Here is a 23059-nt window from a genome sequence, read left to right as displayed (position 1 = left end):
CGGCTTTAGGCGTGAGGGCTTCAGTAGTTGTGGCTCACAGGCTCTAGACCGCAGGCTCAGTAGTTGTGGCACACGAGCTTATTTGCTCCACGGCATGTGGGATCTTCCTGCACCAGGGATCGAACCCGTGTCCCCTGCATTGGCAGGCGGATTCTTAACCACTGTGCCACCAGGGAAGTCCCTGCTTCCTTCTTAAAGGATGCATGTGGTTGCAGTTAGAGCCCACCCAGATAATCCAGAATAATCTCATTTTAAAATCTTTAACTTAATCCCATTTGCAAAGACCCCTTTTCCAAATAAGGTAACATTTGTAGGTTCCAAGGATGAGGACCTGATAGCTTTGGGGGTCTGCTATTCAGCCTATTACATCCCTATGCCAAACTGTGATTTTATTAATAAAAACATTAGTTTTATTTGACCAAGTTCTGTGACTTCAGTCTCAAGTGTCTACAGTAATGTGAAAATAGTGTCGTAGATAATACAATGGAGAGACTATCTAAGTTTTCTTTTTCTGAAATTATGGTGTATTTTTTTTAGAGGTTGGGATTTATTTTCCTGTTGATTTATATCTCTTATATATTTAAAACCCAGAATTAACTAAGTGATCTAGATATCAAAAATGGATAATTTAGGCTGTGTGAGGCACAAAGATAAGCCCTGCTTCCCCATTGCTGGAACAAAGATTACTCAGTTCTCACTTCTGTTTTTCCTTTGGGCTTCCCTGTCTTTTTTTTTTTTTTTTTTAACATCTTTATTGGAGTATAATTGCTTTACAGTGTTGTGTTAGTTTCTGCTGTATAACGAAGTGAATCGGCTACAAGTATACATATATCCCCATATCTCCTCCCTCTTGCATCTCCCTCCCACCCTCCCTATCCCACCCCTCTAGGTGGTCACAAAGCACCGAGCTGACCTCCCTGTGCTATGTGGCTGCTTCCCACTAACTATCTATTTTACATTTGGTAGTGTATATATGTCCATGCTACTCTCTCACTTTGTCCCAGCTTACCCTTGTCCCTCCCTGTGTCCTCAAGTCCATTCTCTATGTCTCCGTCTTTATTCCTGTCCTGCCCCTAGGTTTTTCAGAAACATTTTTTTTTTTTAGATTCCATACATATGTGTTAGCATATGGTGTTTCTTTTTCTCTTTCTGACCTACTTCACTCTGTAGGACAGACTCTAGGTCCATCCACCTCACTACAAATATCTCAATTTCGTTTCTTTTATGGCTGAGTAATATGCCATGCTATATATGTGCCACATCTCCTTTATCCATTCATCTGTCGATGGACACTTAGCATGCTTCCATATCCTGGCTATTGTAAATAGTGCTGCAGTGAACATTGTGGTACATGACTCTTTTTGAATTATGGTTTTCTCAGGGTATATGCCCAGTAGTGGGATTGCTGGGTCATATGGTAGTTCTATTTTTAGTTTTTTAAGGAACCTCCATACTGTTCTCCATAGTGGCTGTATCAATTTACATTCCCACCAACCAGCGCAAGAGGGTTCCCTTTTCGCCACACCCTCTCCAGCATTTATTGCTTATAGATTTTTTGATGATGGCCATTCTGTCCTGTGTGAGGTGATACCTCATTGTAGTTTTGATTTGCATTTCTCTAATGATTAATGATGTTGAACATCCTTTCATGTGTTTGTTGGCAATCTGTATATCTTCTTTGGAGAAATGTCTATTTAGATCTTCTGCCCATTTTTGGATTGGGTTGTTTGTTTTTTTGATACTGAGCTGCATGAGCTGCTTGTATATTTTGGAGATTAATCCTTTGTCAGTTGCTTTGCTTGCAAATATTTTCTCCCATTCTGAGGGTTGTCTTTTCTTCTTGTTTATGGTTTTCTTGCTGTGCAAAAGCATTTAAGTTTCATTCGGTCCCATTTGTTTATTTTTGTTTTTATTTCCATTTCTCTAGGAGGTGGGTCAAAAAGGATCTTGCTGTGATTTATGTCATAAGAGTGTTTTCCTCTAAGAGTTTTATAGTGTCTGGCCTTACATTTAGACCTTTAATCCATTTTGAGTTTATTTTTGTGTATGGTGTTAGGAAGTGTGCTAATTTCATTCTTTCACATGTAGCTGTCCAGTTTTCCCAGCACCATTTATTAAAGAGGCTGTCTTTTCTCTATTGTATATTCTTGCCTCCTTTATCAAAGATAAGGTGACCATATGTACATGGGTTTATCTCTGGGCTTTCTATCCTGTTCCATTGATCTATACTTCTGTTTTTTGTGCCAGTACCATACTGTCTTGATTACTGTAGCTTTGTAGTATAGTCTGAAGTCAGGGAGCCTGATTCCTCCAGCTCCGTTTTTCTTTCTCAAGATTGCTTTGGCTATTCGGGGTCTTTTGTGTTTCCATACAAATTGTGAAAATTTTTGTTCTAGTCCTGTGAAAAATGCCATTGGTAGTTTGATAGGGATTGCATTGAATTTGTAGATTGTTTTGGGTAGTATAGTCATTTTCACAATGTTGATTCTTCCAATCCAAGAACATGGTATACCTCTCCATCTGTTTGTATCATCTTTAATTTCTTTCATCAGTGTCTTACAGTTTTCTGCATACAGGTCTTTTGTCTCCTTAGGTAGGTTTATTCCTAGGTATTTTATTCTTTTTGTTTCAGTGGTAAATGGGAGTGTTTCCTTAATTTCTCTTTCAGATTTTTCATCATTAGTGTATAGGAATGCAAGAGATTTCTGTGCATTAATTTTGTATCCTGTTCCTTTACCAAATTCATTGATTAGCTCTAGTAGTTTTCTGGTAGCATCTTTAGGATTCTCTACGTATAGTATCATGTCATCTGCAAACAGTGACAGTTTTACTTCTTCTTTTCTGATTTGGATTCCTTTTATTTCTTTTTCTTCTCTGATTGCTGTGGCTAAAACTTCCAAAACTAAGTTGAATAATAGCAGTGAGAGTGGGCAAGCTTTTCTTGTTCCTGATCTTAGAGGAAATGGTTTCCGTTTTTCACCATTGAAAATGATGTTGGCTATGGGTTTGTCATATATGGCCTTTATTATGTTGAGGTAAGTTCCCTCTGTGCCTGCTTTCTGGAGAGTTTTTATCATAAATGGGTATTGAATTTTGTCAAAAGCTTTTTCTGCATCTATTGAGATGATCATACGGTTTTTCTCCTTCAGTTTGTTAATACGGTTTATCACATTGATTCATTTGCATATATTGAAGAATCCTTGCATTCCTGGGATAAACCCCACTTGATCATGCTGTATGATCCTTTTAATGTGCTGTTGGATTCTGTTGGCTAGTATTTTGTTGAGGATTTTTGCATCTGTATTCATCAGTGATATTGGCCTGTAGTTTTCTTTTTTTGTGACATCTTTGGTTTTGGTATCAGGGTGATGGTGGCCTCATAGAATGAGTTTGGCAGTGTTCCTCCCTCTGCTATATTTTGGAAGAGTCTGAGAAGGATAGGTGTTAGCTCTTCTCTAAATCTTTGATAGAATTTGCCTGTGAAGCCATCTGGTCCTGGGCTTTTGTCTTTTGGAAGATTTTTAATCACAGTATCAATTTCAGTGCTTGTGATTGGTCTGTTTATATTTTCTATTTATTCCTGGTTCAGTCTCAGAAGGTTGTGCTTTTCTAAGAATATGTCCATTTCTTCCAGATTGTCCATTTTATTGGCATGTAGTTGCTTGCAGTAAGCTCTCATGATCCTTTGCATTTCTGCAGTGTCAGTTGTTACTTCTCCTTTTTCATTTCTAATTCTGTTGATTTGAGTCTTCTCTCTTTTTTTCTTGATGAGTCTGGCTAATGGTTTATCAATTTTGTGTATCTTCTCAAAGAACCAGCTTTTAGTTTTTTTGATCTTTGCTATTGTTTCCCTCATTTCTTTTTCATTTATTTCTGATCTGATCTTTATGATTTCTTTCCTTCTGCTAACTTTGGGGGTTTTTTGTTTTTCTTTCTCTAATTGCTTTAGGTGTAAGGTTAGGTTGTTTATTTGCGACGTTTCTTGTTTCTTAAGGTAAGATTGTATTGCTGTAAACTTTCCTCTTAGAACTGCTTTTGCTGCATCCCATGGTTTTGGGATGTCGTGTTTTCATTGTCATTTGTTTCTAGGTATTTTTTGATTTCCTTTTTGATTTCTTCAGTGATCTCTTGGTTATTTAATAGTGTATTGTTTAGCCTCCTCGGGTTTGTATTTTTTACAGGTTTTTTCCTGTTATTGATATCTAGTCTCATAGTATTGTGCTTTGAAAAGATACTTGATTTGGTTTCAGTTTTCTTAAGTTTACCAAGGTTTGATTTGTGACCCAAGATATGATCTATCTTGGAGAATGTTCCATGAGCACTTGAGAAGAAAGTGTATTCTTTTGCTTTTGGATAGAATGTCCTATAAATATCAGTTAAGTCCATCTTGTTTAATGTGTCATTTAAAGCTTGTGTTTCCTTTCTTATTTTCATTTTGGATGATCTGTCCATTGGTGAAAGTGGGGTGTTAAAGTCCCCTACTATGATTGTGTTACTGTCGATTTCCCCTTTTATGGCTGTTCGCATTTCCCTTATGTATTGAGGTGCTCCTATGTTGGGTGCATAAGTATTTACAATTGTTATATGTTCTTCTTGGATTGATCCCTTGATCATTATGTAGTGTCCTTCTTTGTCTCTTGTAATAGTCTTTATTTTAAAGTCTATTTTGTCTGATATGAGAGTTGCTACTCCAGCTTTCTTTTGATTTCCATTTGCATGGAATATCTTTTTCTCTCCCCTCACTTTCAGTCTGTATGTGTCCCTAGGTCTGAAGTGGGTCTCTTGTAGACAGCATATATATAGGTCTTGTTTTTGTATCCATTCAGCCAGTCTATGTCCTTTGGTGGGAGCATTTAATCCATTTTCATTTAAGGTAGTTATCAATATGTATGTTCCTATTACCATTTTCTTAATTGTTTTGGGTTTGTTTTGTAGGTCTTTTCCTTCTCTTGTGTTTCCTGCCTAAAGAAGTTTCTTTAGCATTTGTTGTAAAGCTGGTTTGTTAGTGCTGAATTCTCTTAGCTTTTGCTTGTCTGTAAAGATTTTAATTTCTCTGTCAAATCTAAATGAGATCCTTGCTGGGTAGAGTAATCTTGGTTATAGGTTTTTCCCTTTCATCACTTTAAATTTGTCCTGCCACTCCCTTCTGGCTTGCAGAGTTTCTGCTGAAAAATCAGCTGTTAACCTTATGGGGATTCCCTTGTATGTTATTTGTTGCTTTTCCCTTGCTGCCTTTAATATTTTTTCTTTGTATTTAATTTTTGATAGTTTGATTAATATGTGTCTTGGCATGTTTCTCCTTGGACTTATCCTGTATGGGACTCTGCACTTCCTGGACTTGATTGACTATTTCCTTTCCCATATTAGGGAAGTTTTCAACTATAATCTCTTCTGATATTTTCTCAGTCCCTTTCTTTTTCTCTTCTTCTTCTGGGACCCCTATAATTCGAATGTTGGTGTGTTTAATATTGTCCCAGAGGTCTCTGGGACTGTCCTCAATTCATTTCATTCTTTTTTCTTTATTCTGCTCTGCAGTAGTTATTTCCACTATTTTATCTTCCAGGTCAGTTATCCATTCTTCTGCCTCAGTTATTGTGCTATTGATTCCTTCTAGAGAATTTTTAATTTCATTTATTGTGCTGTTCATCATTGTTTGTTTGCTCTTTAGTTCTTCTAGTTCCTTGTTAAACGTTTCTTGCATTTTCTCCATTCTATTTCCAAGATTTTGGATCATCTTTACTATCAGTAGTCTGAGCTCTTTTTCAGGTAGACTGCCTATTTCCTATTCATTTGTTTCATCTGGTGGTTTTTTACTTTGCTCCTTCATCTGCTGTATATTTCTCTGTCTTCTCATTTTACTTAACTTACTGTGTTTGGGGTGTCCTTTTCACAGGCTGCAGATTCGTAGTTCCCGCTGTTTTTGGTGTCTGCCCCCAGTGGCTAAGGTTGGTTCAGTGGGTTGTGTAGGCTTCCTGGTGGAGGCGACTGGTGCCTGTGTAGTGGTGGATGAGGCTGGATCTTGTCTTTTGGTGGGCAGGACTGTATCCGGTGGTGTGTTTTGAGGTGTCTGTGAACTTAGTATGATTTTAGGCAGCCTCTCTGCTAATGGGTGGGGTTGTGTTCCTGTCTTTCTAGTTGTTTGGCATGGCGTGCTGGTCGTTGAGTTGAGCTGGGTCTTAGCGTTGAGACAGAGATGTCTGGGAGAGCTCTTGACTATAGATATTACGTGGGGCTGGGAGGTCTCTAGTGGACCAAAGTCCTGAACTTGGCTCTCCTACCTCAGAGGCTCAGACCTGACACCCAACCAGAACATCAAGACCCTGTCAGCCACACGCTGTCTTTGGTTTTCCGTCTCCAGACACAGCCTGGCCTCCACACACCTCCGCGTCTCCAGGAAGGCTTGGCACAAATGCCCACTCCAGTTACTGAAAGCAGAATCCTAGGGCTGTTCTAGAAGCCTTCCGTTCCATTTCCAGTCTGTTACTGTTCATTTCCTGCCTTGATTTTAACCTCATTTGACCCTGTCTCAATCTCTCACCTTTCTACTAGATCTTTTTTTGGGGAGGAGGGGCATTATTGTTACAGCAGCTGGTGTAAGATTAAATATCATACAAAGCAAAGCTGGAAACAAATTGGCTATTTTCTTTTGCGTTTTAATTTCATGTTCAGAAGTGAGATTGATGTTTAATTTTCTTTTCTGTGCTCCTGGTGATAGTAAACTCTTAAAATGATTTGTATACATATTCTCTTTTGACTACTCTAAATAGTGTTTTTAAGACGGGATCATCACTTCTTGAAAGGTAAAACTTTTCTGTAAGATATTGTGCTGGTGTCTTTTGCAGGTGAAGGAATAGTTTTTACTGATTGTTTCTTTTTGGTCATCATTAGTTTATTCAGTTTTTCAATTTAATCTTGTGTCAATTTTGATCATTTGTATAATTTTTGTTTTTCTAGAATATTCTTTTCAACTAGGTATTCAAATTTATTATGTTTTATTAATCTTTTAGAATGCTGTCCTTCATCATGTCTCATCAACATTCTTTATATTTTTCATTTGTTCATTTTAGCTCTAAGAGATTCTTTTTTTAAAATTTATTTATTTATTTTTGGCTGTGTTGGATCTTCATTGCTGCGCGCGGGGGCTACTCTTTGTTGTGGTGCGTGGGCTTCTCATTGTGGTGGCTTCTCTTGTTGTGTAGCACGGGCTCTAGGTGCACAGGCTTCCATAGTTGTGGCATGCCGGCTCAGTAGTTGTGGCGCATGGGCTTAGTTGTTCCGCAGCACATGGGATCTTCCCGGACCAGGGATCAAACCCGTGTTCCCTATGTTGGCAGGCAGATTCTTAACCACTGTGCCACCAGGGAAGTCCCTCTAAGAGATTCTTGATATCACAAGCAGAAAGGATCTTTCTGAACGTCAGATCTTACCATGTCTTTCTCTTGTTAAAGACCTTCAGCAATTTAAGCCATCGTCTATATGATAACCTCTAGTTACGTTTACAGGTGTACCACCTGCCATCTGCACCGCAGCTCCGCTAAGCCATTTGTCTCCTAAGCACTCTGTGATCTCACCCTCGCTTGCATCTACTGCTCTTTCTCCCGGAATGCCCTCCGTATCTGTTCTCCCACTACGTCATGAGATCCTGATGGGCTATTCTGTTCATCTTTTTATTTCCAATGATTCTCACATTTTAATCATTTAGTAATGCTGAATACATTTTCTAAATAGAAAACTTTATTTTTCCTATTCAGTTTAATTTTTTTGTGTGGTGAAATATACATAACATAAGATGGTCCATTTTAACCATTTTTAAGTATACAATTCAGTGGCATTAAGTAGACTCACATTGTTGTGCACCCATCGCCGGTATCCATCTCCAAATCTTTTCATCATCCAAAACTGAAACTCTGAACCCACTAAAAAATAACTCCCCACTACACTTCCCCTTAGCCCCTGGTTACCTCTGTTCAACTCTTCTGTCTTTATGAATTTGACTACCTCATTTGAGTGGAATCATACAGTGTTTGTCCTTTTGTGTCTGGCTTCTTTCACTTAGCATAAGCTCTTCAGGGTTTATCCATGTTGTGGCATGGATCAGAATTTCGTTCCTTTTTAATCTGAATAATAATACCCCACTGTATATATAGACACATTTTGTTTTCCTAGTGATTATAGTAGGAAATAGGTGGTTTGTGAACATGTAAGGAAAAGGTAATTACTAGACCCCAAAATAGCCACATAATCCTAGCTGCCCTTCTGCTGGGATTATTAGTGCCTATTTATATAGACATATTGGGGTTGTTTATGAACTGGAATTATTGCTAAATTCAGTGGATTCCTAGCTCAAAGTACATTTAAATCTAAAGAATATTTATTTTGAGTAGCACATTGAAGAGTTTATCTTTATTTGGACTTAATCTGTTCACAACCAATGTATATTATTTACAGTTGTCACAAACCTTAGAACTTAAAAGTATGTCAGAGGATTGAATTATGGGACAAAACCTAGTAAGTGAAATGTTGCAAGAGTAAATGTAAAGCCTTCCAGTTAGATAAAGAGAGAATGGCTTCCGTGAAGACAGGGTGGGGGAGTCCTGACCTGCAGCCTCCCCATATAAGAAGCAGGGATTTCAGTTGCCTGCAGGCTCCACTGGGAGTCCTGACAGTCATCCGGCTGCTAATAAAGCTAATGCTGCCTTTAAATGCCTTAAGGAAAAGGTCCAAAGAGTGGAAAATATTAACTCTACTGTATTTTGTATTAATCATACTTTTTTTCTTGTTTCCATGGTAGCTTTGTGCAAATATGTGTTCTTTGTATTTTATAAGTATGACAAATCAAATAACTAGACTGATAATATTCAGTGAGTCAGCAAATATTAATGGAGCATCTATTTTATCTGAGTCACAAGATAGTTACTGCTACTTTACAGGGGGGAAAAAAATATATATATATATATATATGTGGCTATATATATTCTCTCCCCTACTGTGAGAGAGGAGTCACGTATACAAATGGTTATATACCAGGTGGAGTGGGAAGCCTGCCCCAAAGTGCTATGGTGGTTCAAAAACGACAAATTCCAAGAAGCCTCATGAAGAATGGATCTTAAAGAAGTTCAGCAAATGGAGATAAATGGAGAGACTATTTTAGGTATAAAAGAGGCATGTGCAGATTTGCAAAAGCTTGAAGCACAGGACATGGCTCAGTCAATAGCAAATTGTTCAGAATGACAAGTATACATAATACATCAGGGATGGCATTCTGGGGCCTGTGGTGACAATTTTATCATGGCACTCAGGAATTTAGAATGTACACTGATGACGTTAGGCAATTGGGAACGATAAAAAAATTTCTAATTGAATGTTGAGATCTTTGCTTTAAAGAAATAGAACTGATAACAATGTGCTGGACTTCTACCAGCTGTTTTACAAACATCTCACTTAATCCTGCCGGTCGAGCTACAGTTGGGTCACATTATTATCCCCGTTTATATGTGAAGAAATGAGGCTTAGAAAAATTAATTGCTCAAGGTCCCAGCAGAAGTAGGATCAAACCCTGGTGGCGGCAACCCTGAAGCCAATGCTGTCATCTGTCACTCAGCCACACTGATAGAGTGGCACTAACTGAAGGTGGGAGGGACAGGAAGGGTTCCATGTTCTCATGGTGCTGCCAGTCTGTACGTGATAGACACACCCTTCGTAGTTTTGACTAATCTGTTGGAAACTAACCATATAACAGATTTCTTCTCTGTTGTTCCTTTTGCACATTATAAAGCCTACGTCTTTGCACAGTTTTTGTTAACAGCACGGTTCCTCTTCCCATCAGTTCTTTGGGACCAAGTGCTCTGAAGACAATAGGGAACGCAGCATCGGTGAAACGGAAGGAATCTTCCCAGACCTCAGCTCAGTCAAAAGAAAAGAAGAAGAAGAAATCTGCACTCGATGAAATCATGGAGGTACGCTTTATGAACTGCTTGTCAACTCTAGCTGTTTGGGGAATGATGTGATTCCAACCAAGAAACGTTAAATAGTTTCACCAATTATGAGATTAATATAAAGTGAGAAAAATGTGCTCATACCAGGTTAGGAAAAAAGAGCCTAGGTGTAGTTCCATCTGAATGGAGCTGGAACCTCCTTAGATAGGTTTATTTTCTTGCCTCAAGTGCTATCTTCAAAACACTCCATGAAATTATGGTCAATAGAGTTAGTTTAGGAGAACCTCAGTGGTAATTGAAGCCAGAAATGAAAGCTCTGCTCACCTTTGGTGGCTTCGTGAAATTGGCATCCTCCATGGATGCCCCCACCAACCTGGGCTCTCGTGTTGCCTCTGATTTCCACTTACCACCTCCTAGCCGGGAGAGAAAGCTCTGACATATTTTTAATTTGATTTAACCTGATGGCCAAGTTTATACGATGAATCATTGAAAACCTATGATTATCTGGATCTAGGGCTATACTTTTGCTCTAAATTTACCTGAAATTCTAGAGCCGTTCTGCAGAAGGTTCTTAATATATTCCTAAATATTCCTTTCTCCCTTCCAACACATCACCTTCCCTTATCAATAAATTTATGAAATAAGTAGAAAAGGTGAAGAGAAAGAATAAATGGATACAAGAAGCTAACGTTTTTCCCCGTAACATCATTTCCTCTGGTCTCCTCATCCCTTTTCTTCATTTGTGAAGGGATGGGGGTAACTGTTTGGTCTTCCCTGTTACTGAGTCCTCACACAATGCGGGACAGTTAGAAAAGCTTAAAGTATAATATAACGTGTGTACGCTGTGAGATGTAGTCACTCCATCATTCAGCAGATACTGAGTTGCTGTTATGTGCTGGGCATCATGTGGTCCTGCATGTGTAGAGTAGGGAGAAAAACACAGTCCCTGCATGTCATGTAGCTTTCACCCTAGTGAAGGAGGCATTCCACGACCAAGTGAACCAGTGGATAAGTAATTACAAAATGCTATGTGCTGAGGAGGTCTGAGGGCAGGGAGTGGGGAGATAGCTTGTTCCCCCGCTAGGGCAGGGGAGGTCTCTAGTTCAGCATCCAAAGGGAAGATCCAGGTGGCTAGAGCATGGTAAGCACAAGAGTGGTGACATTTGAGGTTGGAGAGAGAAACAGGGGCAACACCACAGAGGTCTTATAAGCCATTTTGAATTTAATTCAAAGTAAAATGGAAAGCCAGATCTACCTGCTTAGACTATAACCATGCCAAGTTTAGAATACTTTTTGTTCATATTGGAAAGTTGGAGGAATTAAGATGAGGTTTTGAATCAACCAAAGAGCGACATTGTTCAGTCCCTTTGAAAGTAGGTACTTAGGGTTAACTGAGCAGGTGAGAAAGAAAAAGCTGTGAGATACAGCCAGGTCGGCTGGTCAGCACGTTTTCCTTTTGGTCACCCTTTCATTTACTTCTCTCCTGGTTGTGTTTTTCTTCCCCTCCATTCACAAGCTTTATTATCCTTATCAAACAGGGAAGCTCCTCTTTGCCATCAAACTGTATACCCAACTATGCTGTGCTAAATTGGTCTGTAAGAGTTATGTTTTTACCCCCTGAAAACATCGCCTGTTTTCCAGCTCATGACAGTCCAGGGGAGGAAGCAGGGATAGGGCAGAGTAATGCTGGCAGGTGGCATTGCAGTATTGACCCAATAGAGGTTGTTTGCGTTTATCTTCTTGGTCAGTTGACTTGCCTATCACTTATTTTCTTAAATCCAAGTTGCTTTTTTTTCCAATCAAAAACTAATTGCAAAAAAGGTTTGTGTTTATCTGAGCTTGCAAATTATATCGATCTTCTGTGAAGTGTGTTTTATGGTGTTCTTTTGCTAAATGGAATGTTATTTGAAATAAATTGAGGATTTTAAAGAGGTAATTTTATGAATGTCTCATGCGTCCTCTAGATTGAAGAGGAGAAGAAAAGAGCTGCCCGAACAGATTACTGGCTCCAGCCTGTACGTATCCCGCTGGGGCTTCTTACTTCTAAATGTGCTTTTAAGCGAATGATTTAAATAGCATTTGGTATAAATGGCTAAATGTTTTAAATATCTGTAAATTCTATAGATAGATTTATAACTTTGATGACTTGTCTTTGCATCTACTCTGTAAGTATTGGTTGTATTGTTATTAGAGGGTTACTTCATGTTCATGGACCAGTAATGCTTCTTGAGTTTAATGCCAGATTTGTGTATGGACACCTTGAATTTAAGCCTGGAATTATTTTCAATTTTTGCTATAAGAATACCCAGTTAGGTACTTTGTTGTAAAAACAGCTTTTTTTTTTTTTCTTTAACATCTTTATTGGAGTATAATTGCTTTACAATGGTGTGTTAGTTTCTGCTTTATAACAAAGTGAATCAGCTATATATATACATATATCCCCATATCTCTTCCTTCTTGCGTCTCCCTCCCTATCCCACCCCTCTAGGTGGTCACAAAGCACCGAGCTGATCTCCCTGTGCCATGTGGCTGCTTCCCACTAGCTATTGATTTTACGTTTGGTAGTGTATATATGTCCATGCCACTCTCTCACTTTGTCCCAGCTTACCCTTCCCCCTCCCCATGTCCCTAAGTCCATTCTCTAGTAGGTCTGTGTCTTTATTCCCATCCTGCCCCTAGGTTCTTCATAACCATTTTTTTTTTTTTTTTTAGATTCCATATATATGTGTTAGCATACGGTATTTGTTTTTCTCTTTCTGACTTACTTCACTCTAGGTCCATCCACCTCACTACAAATAACTCAATTTCGTTTCTTTTTATGGCTGAGTAATATTCGATTGTATATAAGTGCCACATCTTCTCTATCCATTCATCTGTCAATGGACACTTAGGTTGCTTCCCTGTCCTGGCTATTGTAAATAGAGCTGCAATGAACATTGTGGTACATGACTCTTTTTGAATTATGGTTTTCTCAGGGTATATGCTTAGTAGTGGGATTGCTGGGTCATATGGTAGTTCTATTTTTAGTTTTTTAAGGAACCTCCATACTGTTCTCCATAGTGGCTGCACCAATTTACATTCCCACCAACAGTGCAAGAGGGTTCCCTTTTCTAAAAACAGGTTTTAATTATATACGTTCAAGGAAAGATTTGTTTTTTATTATTGCTTCTTCTTTCTTTTTTCATTTTTTCTTAATCTAATTTACTAAAGTCTTTAAAAAAATTTTTTTATTGAGGGAAAGACTCTTTAAATTCTGTAGTGCTTTCCAGTTTTCAAAAGTTTCACACACATGATTTCATGTAAGCCTGTAATAACTGTTTTTCCCCTCATCCCTTTATTGCCCCTCTCCACTTCCCTATCCCCATTGGTAACCACTAATTTGTTCTCTATATTTGTGAGTCTGCTTCTTTTTTGTTTTATTCACTAGTTTGTTGTATTTTTTAGATTCCACATATAAACGATATCATAGTTTTTGTCTTTCTCTGACTTATTTCACTTTATTTCTTGTTCTTTTAAGATAACAATTGCATAATAATCTTTAAACATTTCAGTACTTTAAATATTTTTTATTTATTGCTGCTCGATTTTGAACTTACTGGAATATGAAGTTTTCATAAAACCTTCAGGGTATCTTAGTTATCCTTAAAGAAGCTGGCTTGATCAATAACACGAGAGTGAAAGGTAATTATTTGGGTAATTTCTGATTTGAAAATTTCTGATTTATTATTATTATTAATAATAATCTGGAAGATCAAAAAGCATAAAGTTCTAATTTAAATCTTCATAGTTATTCCCTCACTAGCTTAAAAATAATTTTGTTTCCATGTCTTAGTTTATGTCCTTTTACAGTGGGAAACATTTGCCTGGTGATCACATGAAAGATCATGAAATAAGTTATGTAAAATGAAAATCCTTGCTGTATTAAATAGAAAACAAGTACTTCATAAACCAGCCAGAGAAAGACAAATATCACATGATATCGCTTATATGTGGAATCTAAAAAAAAAAAAAGATACAAATGAGCTTCTTTACAAAACAGAAATAGACCCACTGACATGGAAAACAAACTTATGGTTACCAAAGGGGAAAGGAAGGGGGTAGGGAGGGGGTAAATTAGGAGTTTGGGATTATCAGTTATACACTATTACGTATAAAACAGATAACCAACAAGGACCTACTGTATAGCACAGGGAACTATACTCAATATTTTTTAATAACCTATAAAGGAAAAGAATCTGAAAAAGAATAGATATACATATAACTGAATCACTGTGGTGTACACCTGAAACTAACACAACATTGTAAATCAACTATACTTCAATTTAAAAAAATATATATTAAAAAAAAGTGCTTCATATGAATTATTTCAGGTGATTCTCGTATCAGCCCTACAAGGTAATTACTGTTATTATTCCCTTTTTATAGGTGAGAAAACTGAGGTATAGATTATTTGAGTAATTCCCCCAAGGCCATTTAGAAAGTGGTGAGCTAGGATTTCCCTGGCAGTCAGATTCACTAGGTTGTACTCTGCCCTGATAAACAGTACTTCCTGGGATGCATTAGTCTCCCTTACTTCCGTCTCTGAGTAGAAGTTTGGGTCAGGATTAGAAAAGGAAGGACCTAGAGAGAGGCAACCATCTATGAATTATTTTGTTTGCTTTCCCTGTTGGAGTAGCTAGCATTTGATATTAATAGTTTCATATATTGTTTATGAACGTGTAATCAAGAATTTTGCTTAGAGCAGTAGTTCTTAAACAGAGCACAATTCAAAAAAATTTAGACCATTTCTTTCTAAGATATATATGCTTCAATACTACCACTATCCAGTCTCCTGGGGTGAAATGGCTGTTTTCACTAACTGCCTAGGTGATTCTCATGTTTAGAATCACGTTTGTTCAGAACCATTGGTTTAAAGGAAAAAGAAAACAAACCAAAAGCAAAAAAAAAAAAAAAAGCAAAGCATTTTTAGTTAGTCCAAAAGTTCTCTTCCCATTGACAATACTTTTTTTTTTAAGATTTTTTTTTAATGTGGACCATTTTTAAAGTCTTTATTGAACTCCTTACAGTATTGCTTCTGTTTTATGCCCTGGTTTTTTGGCCACAAGGCATGTGGGATCTTACCTCCCCAACCAGGAATTGAACCCGCACCCCCTGCATTGGAAGGCGAAGTCTTTAACCACTGGGCCGCCAGGGAAGTCCCTGCATTGACAATACTTTCAATAAAATTTTATTTTCAGTTTGATAATCTTCTGGTATAGTAAATTATTCAGATTTTCTTCCTAGTTCCTCTTGGAGAATGTTACATTAAAAGTGAAGCTCAGCCAACAGGGATCCAATGACTCAGTGTGTGTCTCATTTTGAAATGGGCAGTATGTGTGTTAAAATAACCAGCAGCCCACAGAGATGCATTGGAGAGCTTTAGTTTTTAAACTCAGAAAAGAAAGTTTTGACAGATGTGCTATGAGCAAGTGTCAATAGTACAATGAAGTAATGAATTACGTTTAAATTATAAGTGTGTGTACCCATGAGGGCCTTGAGAAATTTAGCCCAGAAATCAGAGAAGCTGTTGGTATTATATGGCTTCATTGAGAAAGTCTTAATAGAATACTGGCTTAAGAATAAGAACATTCAAGCCTTCTCTTAAACATATTTTTCTGCTGTTAAATATTCTCCCCCAAAGTCCTTACTAGGTTTTTGTTAATGTAATGTTTAGCCTGGCTTATTGAAGTACTTGTGACCATCTAGTACTTCTGCTGTATCCACTTGAAGTAGCAAATACAGAATTGCTGTAGTGAATCTGGAATTAAGTCAGGTGATTTAATTTTCATCGTCAGCCGTTAGCTAATCGAACTCAGGAAAACAATGATAAAGAAGCAAACTCAGAATGCATTAATAAGAAATAAACTCATGGGGCTTCCCTGGTGGCGCAGTGGTTAAGGATCCGCCTGCCAATGCAGGGGACACGGGTTCGATCCCTGGTCCGGGAAGATCCCACATGCCACGGAGCAACTAAGCCCGTGTGCCACAACTAGTGAAGCCAGCGAGCCACAACTACTTAAGCCCGCGCCTAGAGCCCGTGCTCTGCAACAAGAGAAGCCACCACAATGAGAAGCCCGCGCGCAGCAACAAAGACCCAATGCAGCCAAAAATAAATCAATAAATAAATTTATAAATAAAAAAAAAAAAAAAAAGAAATAAACTCAGATTTCTCTCCCGTTGAGAACTAGATGCTCAGCAGAGCAATGCTTTCAGCTGGAGCTGGTCTGGAGGAGTCCAGTCTTATCAAAAAGCCAGAGCAACATCGTGAGAAAAGAGCATTGTGGAAAGTGCTGTGCTTTAGCTCGAAGCCTCCGTTTCTTGCAGTTCCCAGTGAGACTCTTGCTCTCTGAGTTTTTTGTCAGCGGTGAACGTCAACATAAAACATCCTTGGCATTTTTTCTTCCTTGAATGGAGAGAAAGAAAGAAGCTGTCTATGAAAGACCTGGATTAATAGAGTTGAGATTGGTGGATGAAAGTCTTAGATTTCAGGAAACCTTCACTATGGAAATCAGCCATGAGATATGCGTTTTTTTCCTCTTGGTAACCAACTATGTTGAATAAAAAGAGACAACTAAGGAAATGATCTGCCATCGTTGGGAAGGCCTCCAACTCCAGAATGTCTTATTTAGCAAAGCAGTTAACATTTTACTATGGTTTTTGGTGGAAATGTTTAAAATGAAGGAGCAAAAGAGGAAAGATAATTTATATCATTCCTTCCATCTTTATTTTTTTCTTATTTTCCAGGAAATTGTAGTGAAAATTATAACCAAAAAACTTGGAGAGAAATATCATAAGAAAAAGGGGATTGTTAAGGTAAGAACATGAAGTTATGATGGAATTTGGGGAAGGAGCTGGTGTGTGGCTGAGTAAAGCCATTTTGATATTCCTTAAAAATCAAGTCCTAGTAACAGAAGCAGTGTGTCTAAGGTTCTTGCTGGTTCCATGAAAGGAAGGCTGACTTCACAATGGTTGGAGAAATATTTCATTTCCAGCCATAGTTTATACTTAATTTAGGTCCACTTTCTTACTAGAGCAAATGGTATGTATGAAATCCCACTTAAAAAAATTCAGTGAGCGCACCTTGCTAGTAAGTAAGGTACATTCCCTTTGTTAATGACGGGCAATGTGATAGTGCCCCAGAGTTCCAAGGAGGACTTCCTTGTGGTTTGCCTGAGAGACTTATCTTTTGATTGCTCTAGGATTTTAAAATTTAAAAATCAATGCTCCAGTCTTTTTCTTTCTTTCTTTTTTTTTTTCTTTAAAGAATTTTATTTATTTATGGCTGTGTTGGGTCTTCGTTTCTGTGCGAGGGCTCTCTCTAATTGCGGCAAGTGGGGGCCACTCTTCATCGCGGTGCGTGGGCCTCTCACTATCGCGGCCTCTCTTGTTGCGGAGCACAGGCTCCAGACGCGCAGGCTCAGTAATTGTGGCTCACGGGCCTAGTTGCTCCGCGGCATGTGGGATCTTCCCAGACCAGGGCTCGAACCCGTGTCCCCTGCATTGGCAGGCAGATTCTCAACCACTGCGCCACCACGGAAGTCCCAGTCTTTTTCTTTCTTTTGCTTTTCCTAAGTATAGTTTCATGCTAGCACCCAGCCTTGTGCGTGTATAAGTTGCCCTCCTACTGTACTTGAAATGACACAGAATTATCCCTCTCATTGTATTTCTTAAAGTCTTATTCTAAGATCACCAGCCTTTTCTTTCCAGATGAAAACTTTAACTAAGCTTTGAACTGAATTCTTTAAGAACCATAGCCTGAGGTCATATATGGCATCTAGAAAATAAACTCCATTGATACAAGGAGTTACTCTTAAAACAAGTTACTCTTACCTTTTGGTTAGAATTTCATTGTTTACATTTATTTCTGTCCTTTGGACTTTGTGTTCACATCTCTCTTCTGTTATAAAAGTGTTGGTTTTACATGGCAGGAAGTAATTGACAATTACACAGCTGTCGTGAAGATGATTGATTCTGGAGACAAGCTGAAACTTGACCAGACTCATTTAGAAACAGTAATTCCAGCACCAGGTAAATCTTTTTGCAGACCACTTAATATACCATCGAAATAAGTGATTCCATTCTTAAAACCTTAGTTTTTGACGTTACTTGATAGTTCTGGGTATGAGTTTCCTTTTTAGAAACATGTAATTGCCAGTATAACTGATCCCAGTTTGACTTGGTGAGGTGGTAGTTTACCAGTCCTCTGAGAAAGCTATTTTGTGGCATAAATAAATTTTCCCTTTCTAGAATCTTTGTTTTCTTTCCAGAAGCAAATCACAGACATATCTGGATAAAATCAATCATATTAGGATTATTATTAATATACTTGTTTAGCTATTTGAGATGGTAGAGTAAAAGTCAGTATTATTTTGCATTTTCTTTTCCTTAATTGTCTTACACATATCTAGTATAAATGCTTCTGTAGTTAGGTTGTTTGCCTCTGACCCAGACTCTTCATGGTGGTATCATTGCTGGCACAGTGATAATGTTAGTCTCTAGTCTCCTGTATTCTTTCTCCCTAAAATAAAATTCATTTTATGGATTAGAAATTGTGGACTTTTTTTTCAGCTTCAGTAAGATGTAATTGACATAAACTGCATCTGTATAAAGTATATAATTTGATGTTTTCAACACATGCATACTCCCGTGAAAACCATCCTTACAATCAAGTTAGCAAATGTGTCCATCACCCCCCAAAGTTTCCTCTGTTTCCTTTATAATCCTTCGCTCCCTGCTGTGTCTCCCGTGTCCCCCACGCAACCACCAATCTGCTTTCTGTGACTCTAGATTAGCTCATATTTTCCTACAATTTTATATAAATAAAATCATACCACGTGTCCTGTGTCTCTGTCTGGCTTCTTTCAGTAAGTGCATCATTTTGGATTCATTCACGTTGTTGTGTGCATCTATACTTTATTCCTTTTCATTGCCAAGTATTTAATTATGTGGATGTTCCAGTTTCTTTATCCAGTCACTTACTGATGGACATTGGGGCTGTTTACAGCTCTTGGCCATTACAAACAAAACTGCTATATGAACATTCACATACAGATCTTTGTATGGATATATGATTTCTGTTGAGAAAATTCTTAGAGATAGAATGGCTCAACCAAATAGCAGGCATATATTTACGCTTTTATGAAACTAGCAACCATCTTATGATTTTAAAAAGAGAGAAATTAAAAGTAAGCTGAATTTTTTCTGATTACTTCTGGGCTCTGGGCATCTCCTCCAAGAACCTTATACTCCTTGGTATAAAATTAAAACATCTCTTGACAAATAAGTAGAAAAAATGATGAGTCTTGTAAGTTTATAGTAATCAAAGTATCTACAAACTGTACTTTAGAATCATACAGATATTAAATGATTAAGAACTTCTAAGAGAATAGTTTTGTTTTCTACTACGTTGATTCAGTGTAATTGCATTTGGCTGTAAGAAAGTAGAAGAAAGTGGCCATTTTCTTTTTATTAAGTGTTAACCCTTTTCTGTTATAGGAAAAAGAATTCTCGTTTTAAATGGAGGCTACAGAGGAAATGAAGGTACCCTAGAATCCATCAATGAGAAGACTTTTTCAGCTACTATAGTCATTGAAACCGTAAGTATAGTTTACACAAAGACAGAAATTTCAAAATGCTTTTAAAACGTGCTATGGTTTTTTTTGTTGGATTGGTGTTTTACGTTTGGGTTTTCTGTTTGCCTTCTCTCCTATTTGGAAATCTGTAAGCTTATTTTCTCTAATGACTGACATTACTAAAGCATTTTATTTTCTGATTACAAAAGAAATTCCTTATGTGTCTTAATCTGTTCAGGCTGCTATAACAAAATACCATAGACTGGGGTGGCTTTAGAAACAACAGAAATTTACTTCTCACATTTGTGGAGGCTGGAAGTCCAAGATCAAGGCCCAGGCAGATTCGGTGTCTGCTGAAGGCCTGTTTCCTGGTTAATGTGTCCTCACATGGTGGGAGGGGAAAGGGAGCTCTCTGGGATCCCTTTTTAAGGGCACTAATCCATTCTCAAGGGCTCTGCCCTCATGACCTAATCACTTCCCAAAGACCCCACCTCCTAATACCATCACATTTTGAATGTATTGAATGAATTTTGACAGGGACACAAACATTCAGTCTCTAGCAGCTCTCTTGGATAAAAGCTGAAAAATACAATTTAATATAAATAATTTTTAAAATTGCCCGTAAACCTCCAGGCAAATGATAACCTCCATTAATATTTTGGTCTGTTTTTTTCAGTCTTTGTATTTTATAAAATTGTATATATTACACATAGTTTTGTATCCCAGTTTTTTTCCCCCACATCTAACATAAAATTCAATCTGCCGTAGTAGTGTGATTAGTGGGGAATGTATAGTCAGAGTTAATGGGGGAAAAGCCAGAGTTCAATAATATTTTTTAATGTCCTTCTTTCTTTCATAAAGGATTTAAGGTAGGAGAGATCAATAAAGTAATTAATTTTAAGAAATCTGACATTTAAGTAAAATTGCTCGTTGACTTAGAACTGATGGTCCACTGACAGGTCTGCGCATGAGGCTGAGTGAGACCTGAGCTGTCTTCAGAAGGAAGGGTCTGAAACATGTTTTTTCCTAACTGCCTGATTCTTTTTAGATCCCTGCGCTACTGCACCGTGTATCTTTATCTCTAAACGAGAGGCTTTTTCATCTCCAGTACAGGAAGTTTTAGTGTTTGGGGGAATAATCAACTTCCTGAAGAGTCTGATGAAAGTTTTGGGCTCTCTGCAAGAAACTGCACATAAACTGCCAAATTTTATGTGTTCCCTTTAAGGAGTTGTTAGGTCCCCTGAGCCCACCTATGAACTGGTTTGAGAATATGTGTTTCAGGAAGGCTTTCTAGAAAAACCATTTAGGTTCTTATTTGAAAGAAATCACATTTCAGTAAATTAAGCATTTTTTCCCTGTCCTTGAAAATACTAACCTAATCACCAACTAACATAAACTCTAAGGGGAAAAAAAGGAACAGGGAATGTCACCTGTCAGTAGGGAATTTATTAATCTGACTACATGAACAGATTGAAGCTCTTTTTTAAATCAGTTTTTTTTTTTTCCTGATTCAATCAGCATAAGATCGTGGAAACTCTCATATTTCCTTGGCAGGTTGAATCTCCTCCACTTTGTAGTTTCCTAATACTATCCAACTTAGATCTCGCTTCACGTTTTCATCTAAGGGAAACAGAACGACTCAGTACTGTTGAGGGTATTCTAGGTTCCATCCACACCTTTGGTTTCCAGTCTGTATGATTTTCGAGAGCTGCTTTCTTCCCGGCCTTGCTGTGAACCCATAGCTCCATCTTCCCCTCTAATGCTTTCATTGCTCTCAGAGCCGGACCGAGATAGAACCTCGGAGGTGATCGCAGGGAAGGCCTTTCTGGTTGATTGCAAAGCAGCGTGTACTCTTGGGAGAGGAAACCCACATGGGAATTTTTTGTTTTTTTCTTCTTTTGCAGCCTGCCTCCATTAAAAATATCTGTGTTGGTTTGTGCATGTCGGTCAGCTTGTCTCTACGTCCGCATGTTTTCTCCAAGTCAATGCCCTGAAAAACATGAACTTTTCGAGTGGTTTCTCCTTTTTTTATTATTTCTGGCATCTTAAATTTTAGTATCAGTATCATAAGATTTGAAATTTACACATTTATTAAGCAGATTTTTTAAATAGCTCACAAATTGTTCAAAACCAGCCCCAGCTTTTTAGCTACTTGCCTAGTTAACCCAAGTCTGGCCCCCTTCTTTATCCCTTGCTTGGCCTTCTTATCACAGAAGTGTGATTGACCTTCGACCTTTGAACTTGATAATGAAAGAGTCAAGCTGGGTCATGCTTTATCTGGGAACTTATTTCCTTTATATGTAATCATTATAGTACATTAAAAGGAAGACATTTTAAAAGCATTTTTTTAAAGGAATCTAAGAAATGCTGAAATCTCAGCCCAGGGGTAGAGTCATCGTCATCATTTTCTATTTCGCAGTGGAGAGGAGCAACTTTTAAACTTTAACCGAAAGATTTAATAATAAGAGTTAAGAATTACTGAGCTCATATGCATATTATGTTCCAGATGTTATTCTGAGCACTTTATATGTGCTAACTCATTTATATTTCTCAGCAAGCCAGTAATGTAGGTACTGTTACTGTTCCCCACTAGGGGATAATGGGGCACTGAGGGGTTTTGTCACCTGCTGAGGGTGGGGTTTGAACTTGGGCAGTCTGGGTCCAGAGCTCATATTCTTAGCCTCTGTGTTCCCAGGCTGTATCAGCTTTTATGACAGGTATCATCTTTCATTAATCCAGTTTTCTTTCCCCTTTCCCTTTTTGTTGGATATGAAGGGAAGAAGAAAACATATTTCAGGTTAGACTCATTTTCTGCAATAAGACCAGCCTGTCACAGCTAAACTAGACAAATATGTTTGAGTATGAGGATTTGTATTGCTTAAAATAATATTTGTTATTTAAAAAAAAACCCAGCTGATAATGGCACAAACATGATAGACATTAACTTCTCATTTTGAAGTCCAGAACAGGTCTTCTGAATCAGGGAATGGCTCTTTTCTTAGGGGTGATTTGTGAGCCCAGGGTCCTTCTGACTTGTGGCTCTACCACCTTCAGCCGGGGCTTTGACAGCTGCCATGTCTGTGTGCTTCAGGCAGGCCGCGGGGAGCGTGACGGGTTGCCTGTGGAGGGGAGCATGGCCTGGGCCTGGAAGGGGCCCGCGTCACTTCTGTTCCCTTCCTTGGGCCGGAGCTCCATCTCACGGCCATACCTGACCACAGGAGGAGCCAGGAAGTGTGACTTTATCCAGGAAGCAGAGGAGATACTGACCAGCTAGCCAGGCTCTGCCACAGGGTCTAGAGATAACACATGCCACATAGCACTGAAGAAAATATGGCCAGTTCTTGATGAGGATGCCGTAGAATACTTTAAAAATTCACAGATGTGTGGAACTGTTAGCTACCTTAATGGTATCTTAGCGATGTGAAAAAGGCAAATTTGGATCCAGAAGTGTGTGTCCTTTTCCTGTCTTGTAAGTACATGTGTGTTCTTAACCTCTTCTTCAATTATTTTAAT

At 38.2% G+C, this 23059-nt stretch overlaps 1 protein-coding gene across 5 annotated transcripts in view; it reads left to right on the top strand.

Annotated features, from left to right (window-relative positions):
- KIN (Kin17 DNA and RNA binding protein) overlaps positions 1-23059 on the top strand; it is a 36162-nt gene that overhangs the window by 12758 nt on the left and 345 nt on the right. For 3 of the 5 annotated variants that reach the window (XM_082387163.1, XM_082387161.1, XM_082387160.1), the window contains 5 exons: positions 9827-9956; positions 11900-11950; positions 16719-16787; positions 17903-18002; positions 19470-19570. In XM_082387163.1, the coding sequence (XP_082243289.1) occupies positions 9827-9956; positions 11900-11950; positions 16719-16787; positions 17903-18002; positions 19470-19570 (451 nt within the window). Of the gene's footprint in view, positions 1-9826; positions 9957-11899; positions 11951-16718; positions 16788-17902; positions 18003-19469; positions 19571-20594 lie in introns of all 5 variants that reach the window. The other 2 variants (XM_082387164.1, XM_082387162.1) reach the window with 2 other exon arrangements.

This window comes from Balaenoptera borealis (assembly GCF_965194805.1).
Source record: "Balaenoptera borealis genome assembly, chromosome: 3".
NCBI lineage: Eukaryota > Metazoa > Chordata > Mammalia > Artiodactyla > Balaenopteridae > Balaenoptera > Balaenoptera borealis.
Note: the sequence above shows the minus strand (reverse complement) of the source record. Positions and strands in the feature narration are given on the sequence as shown.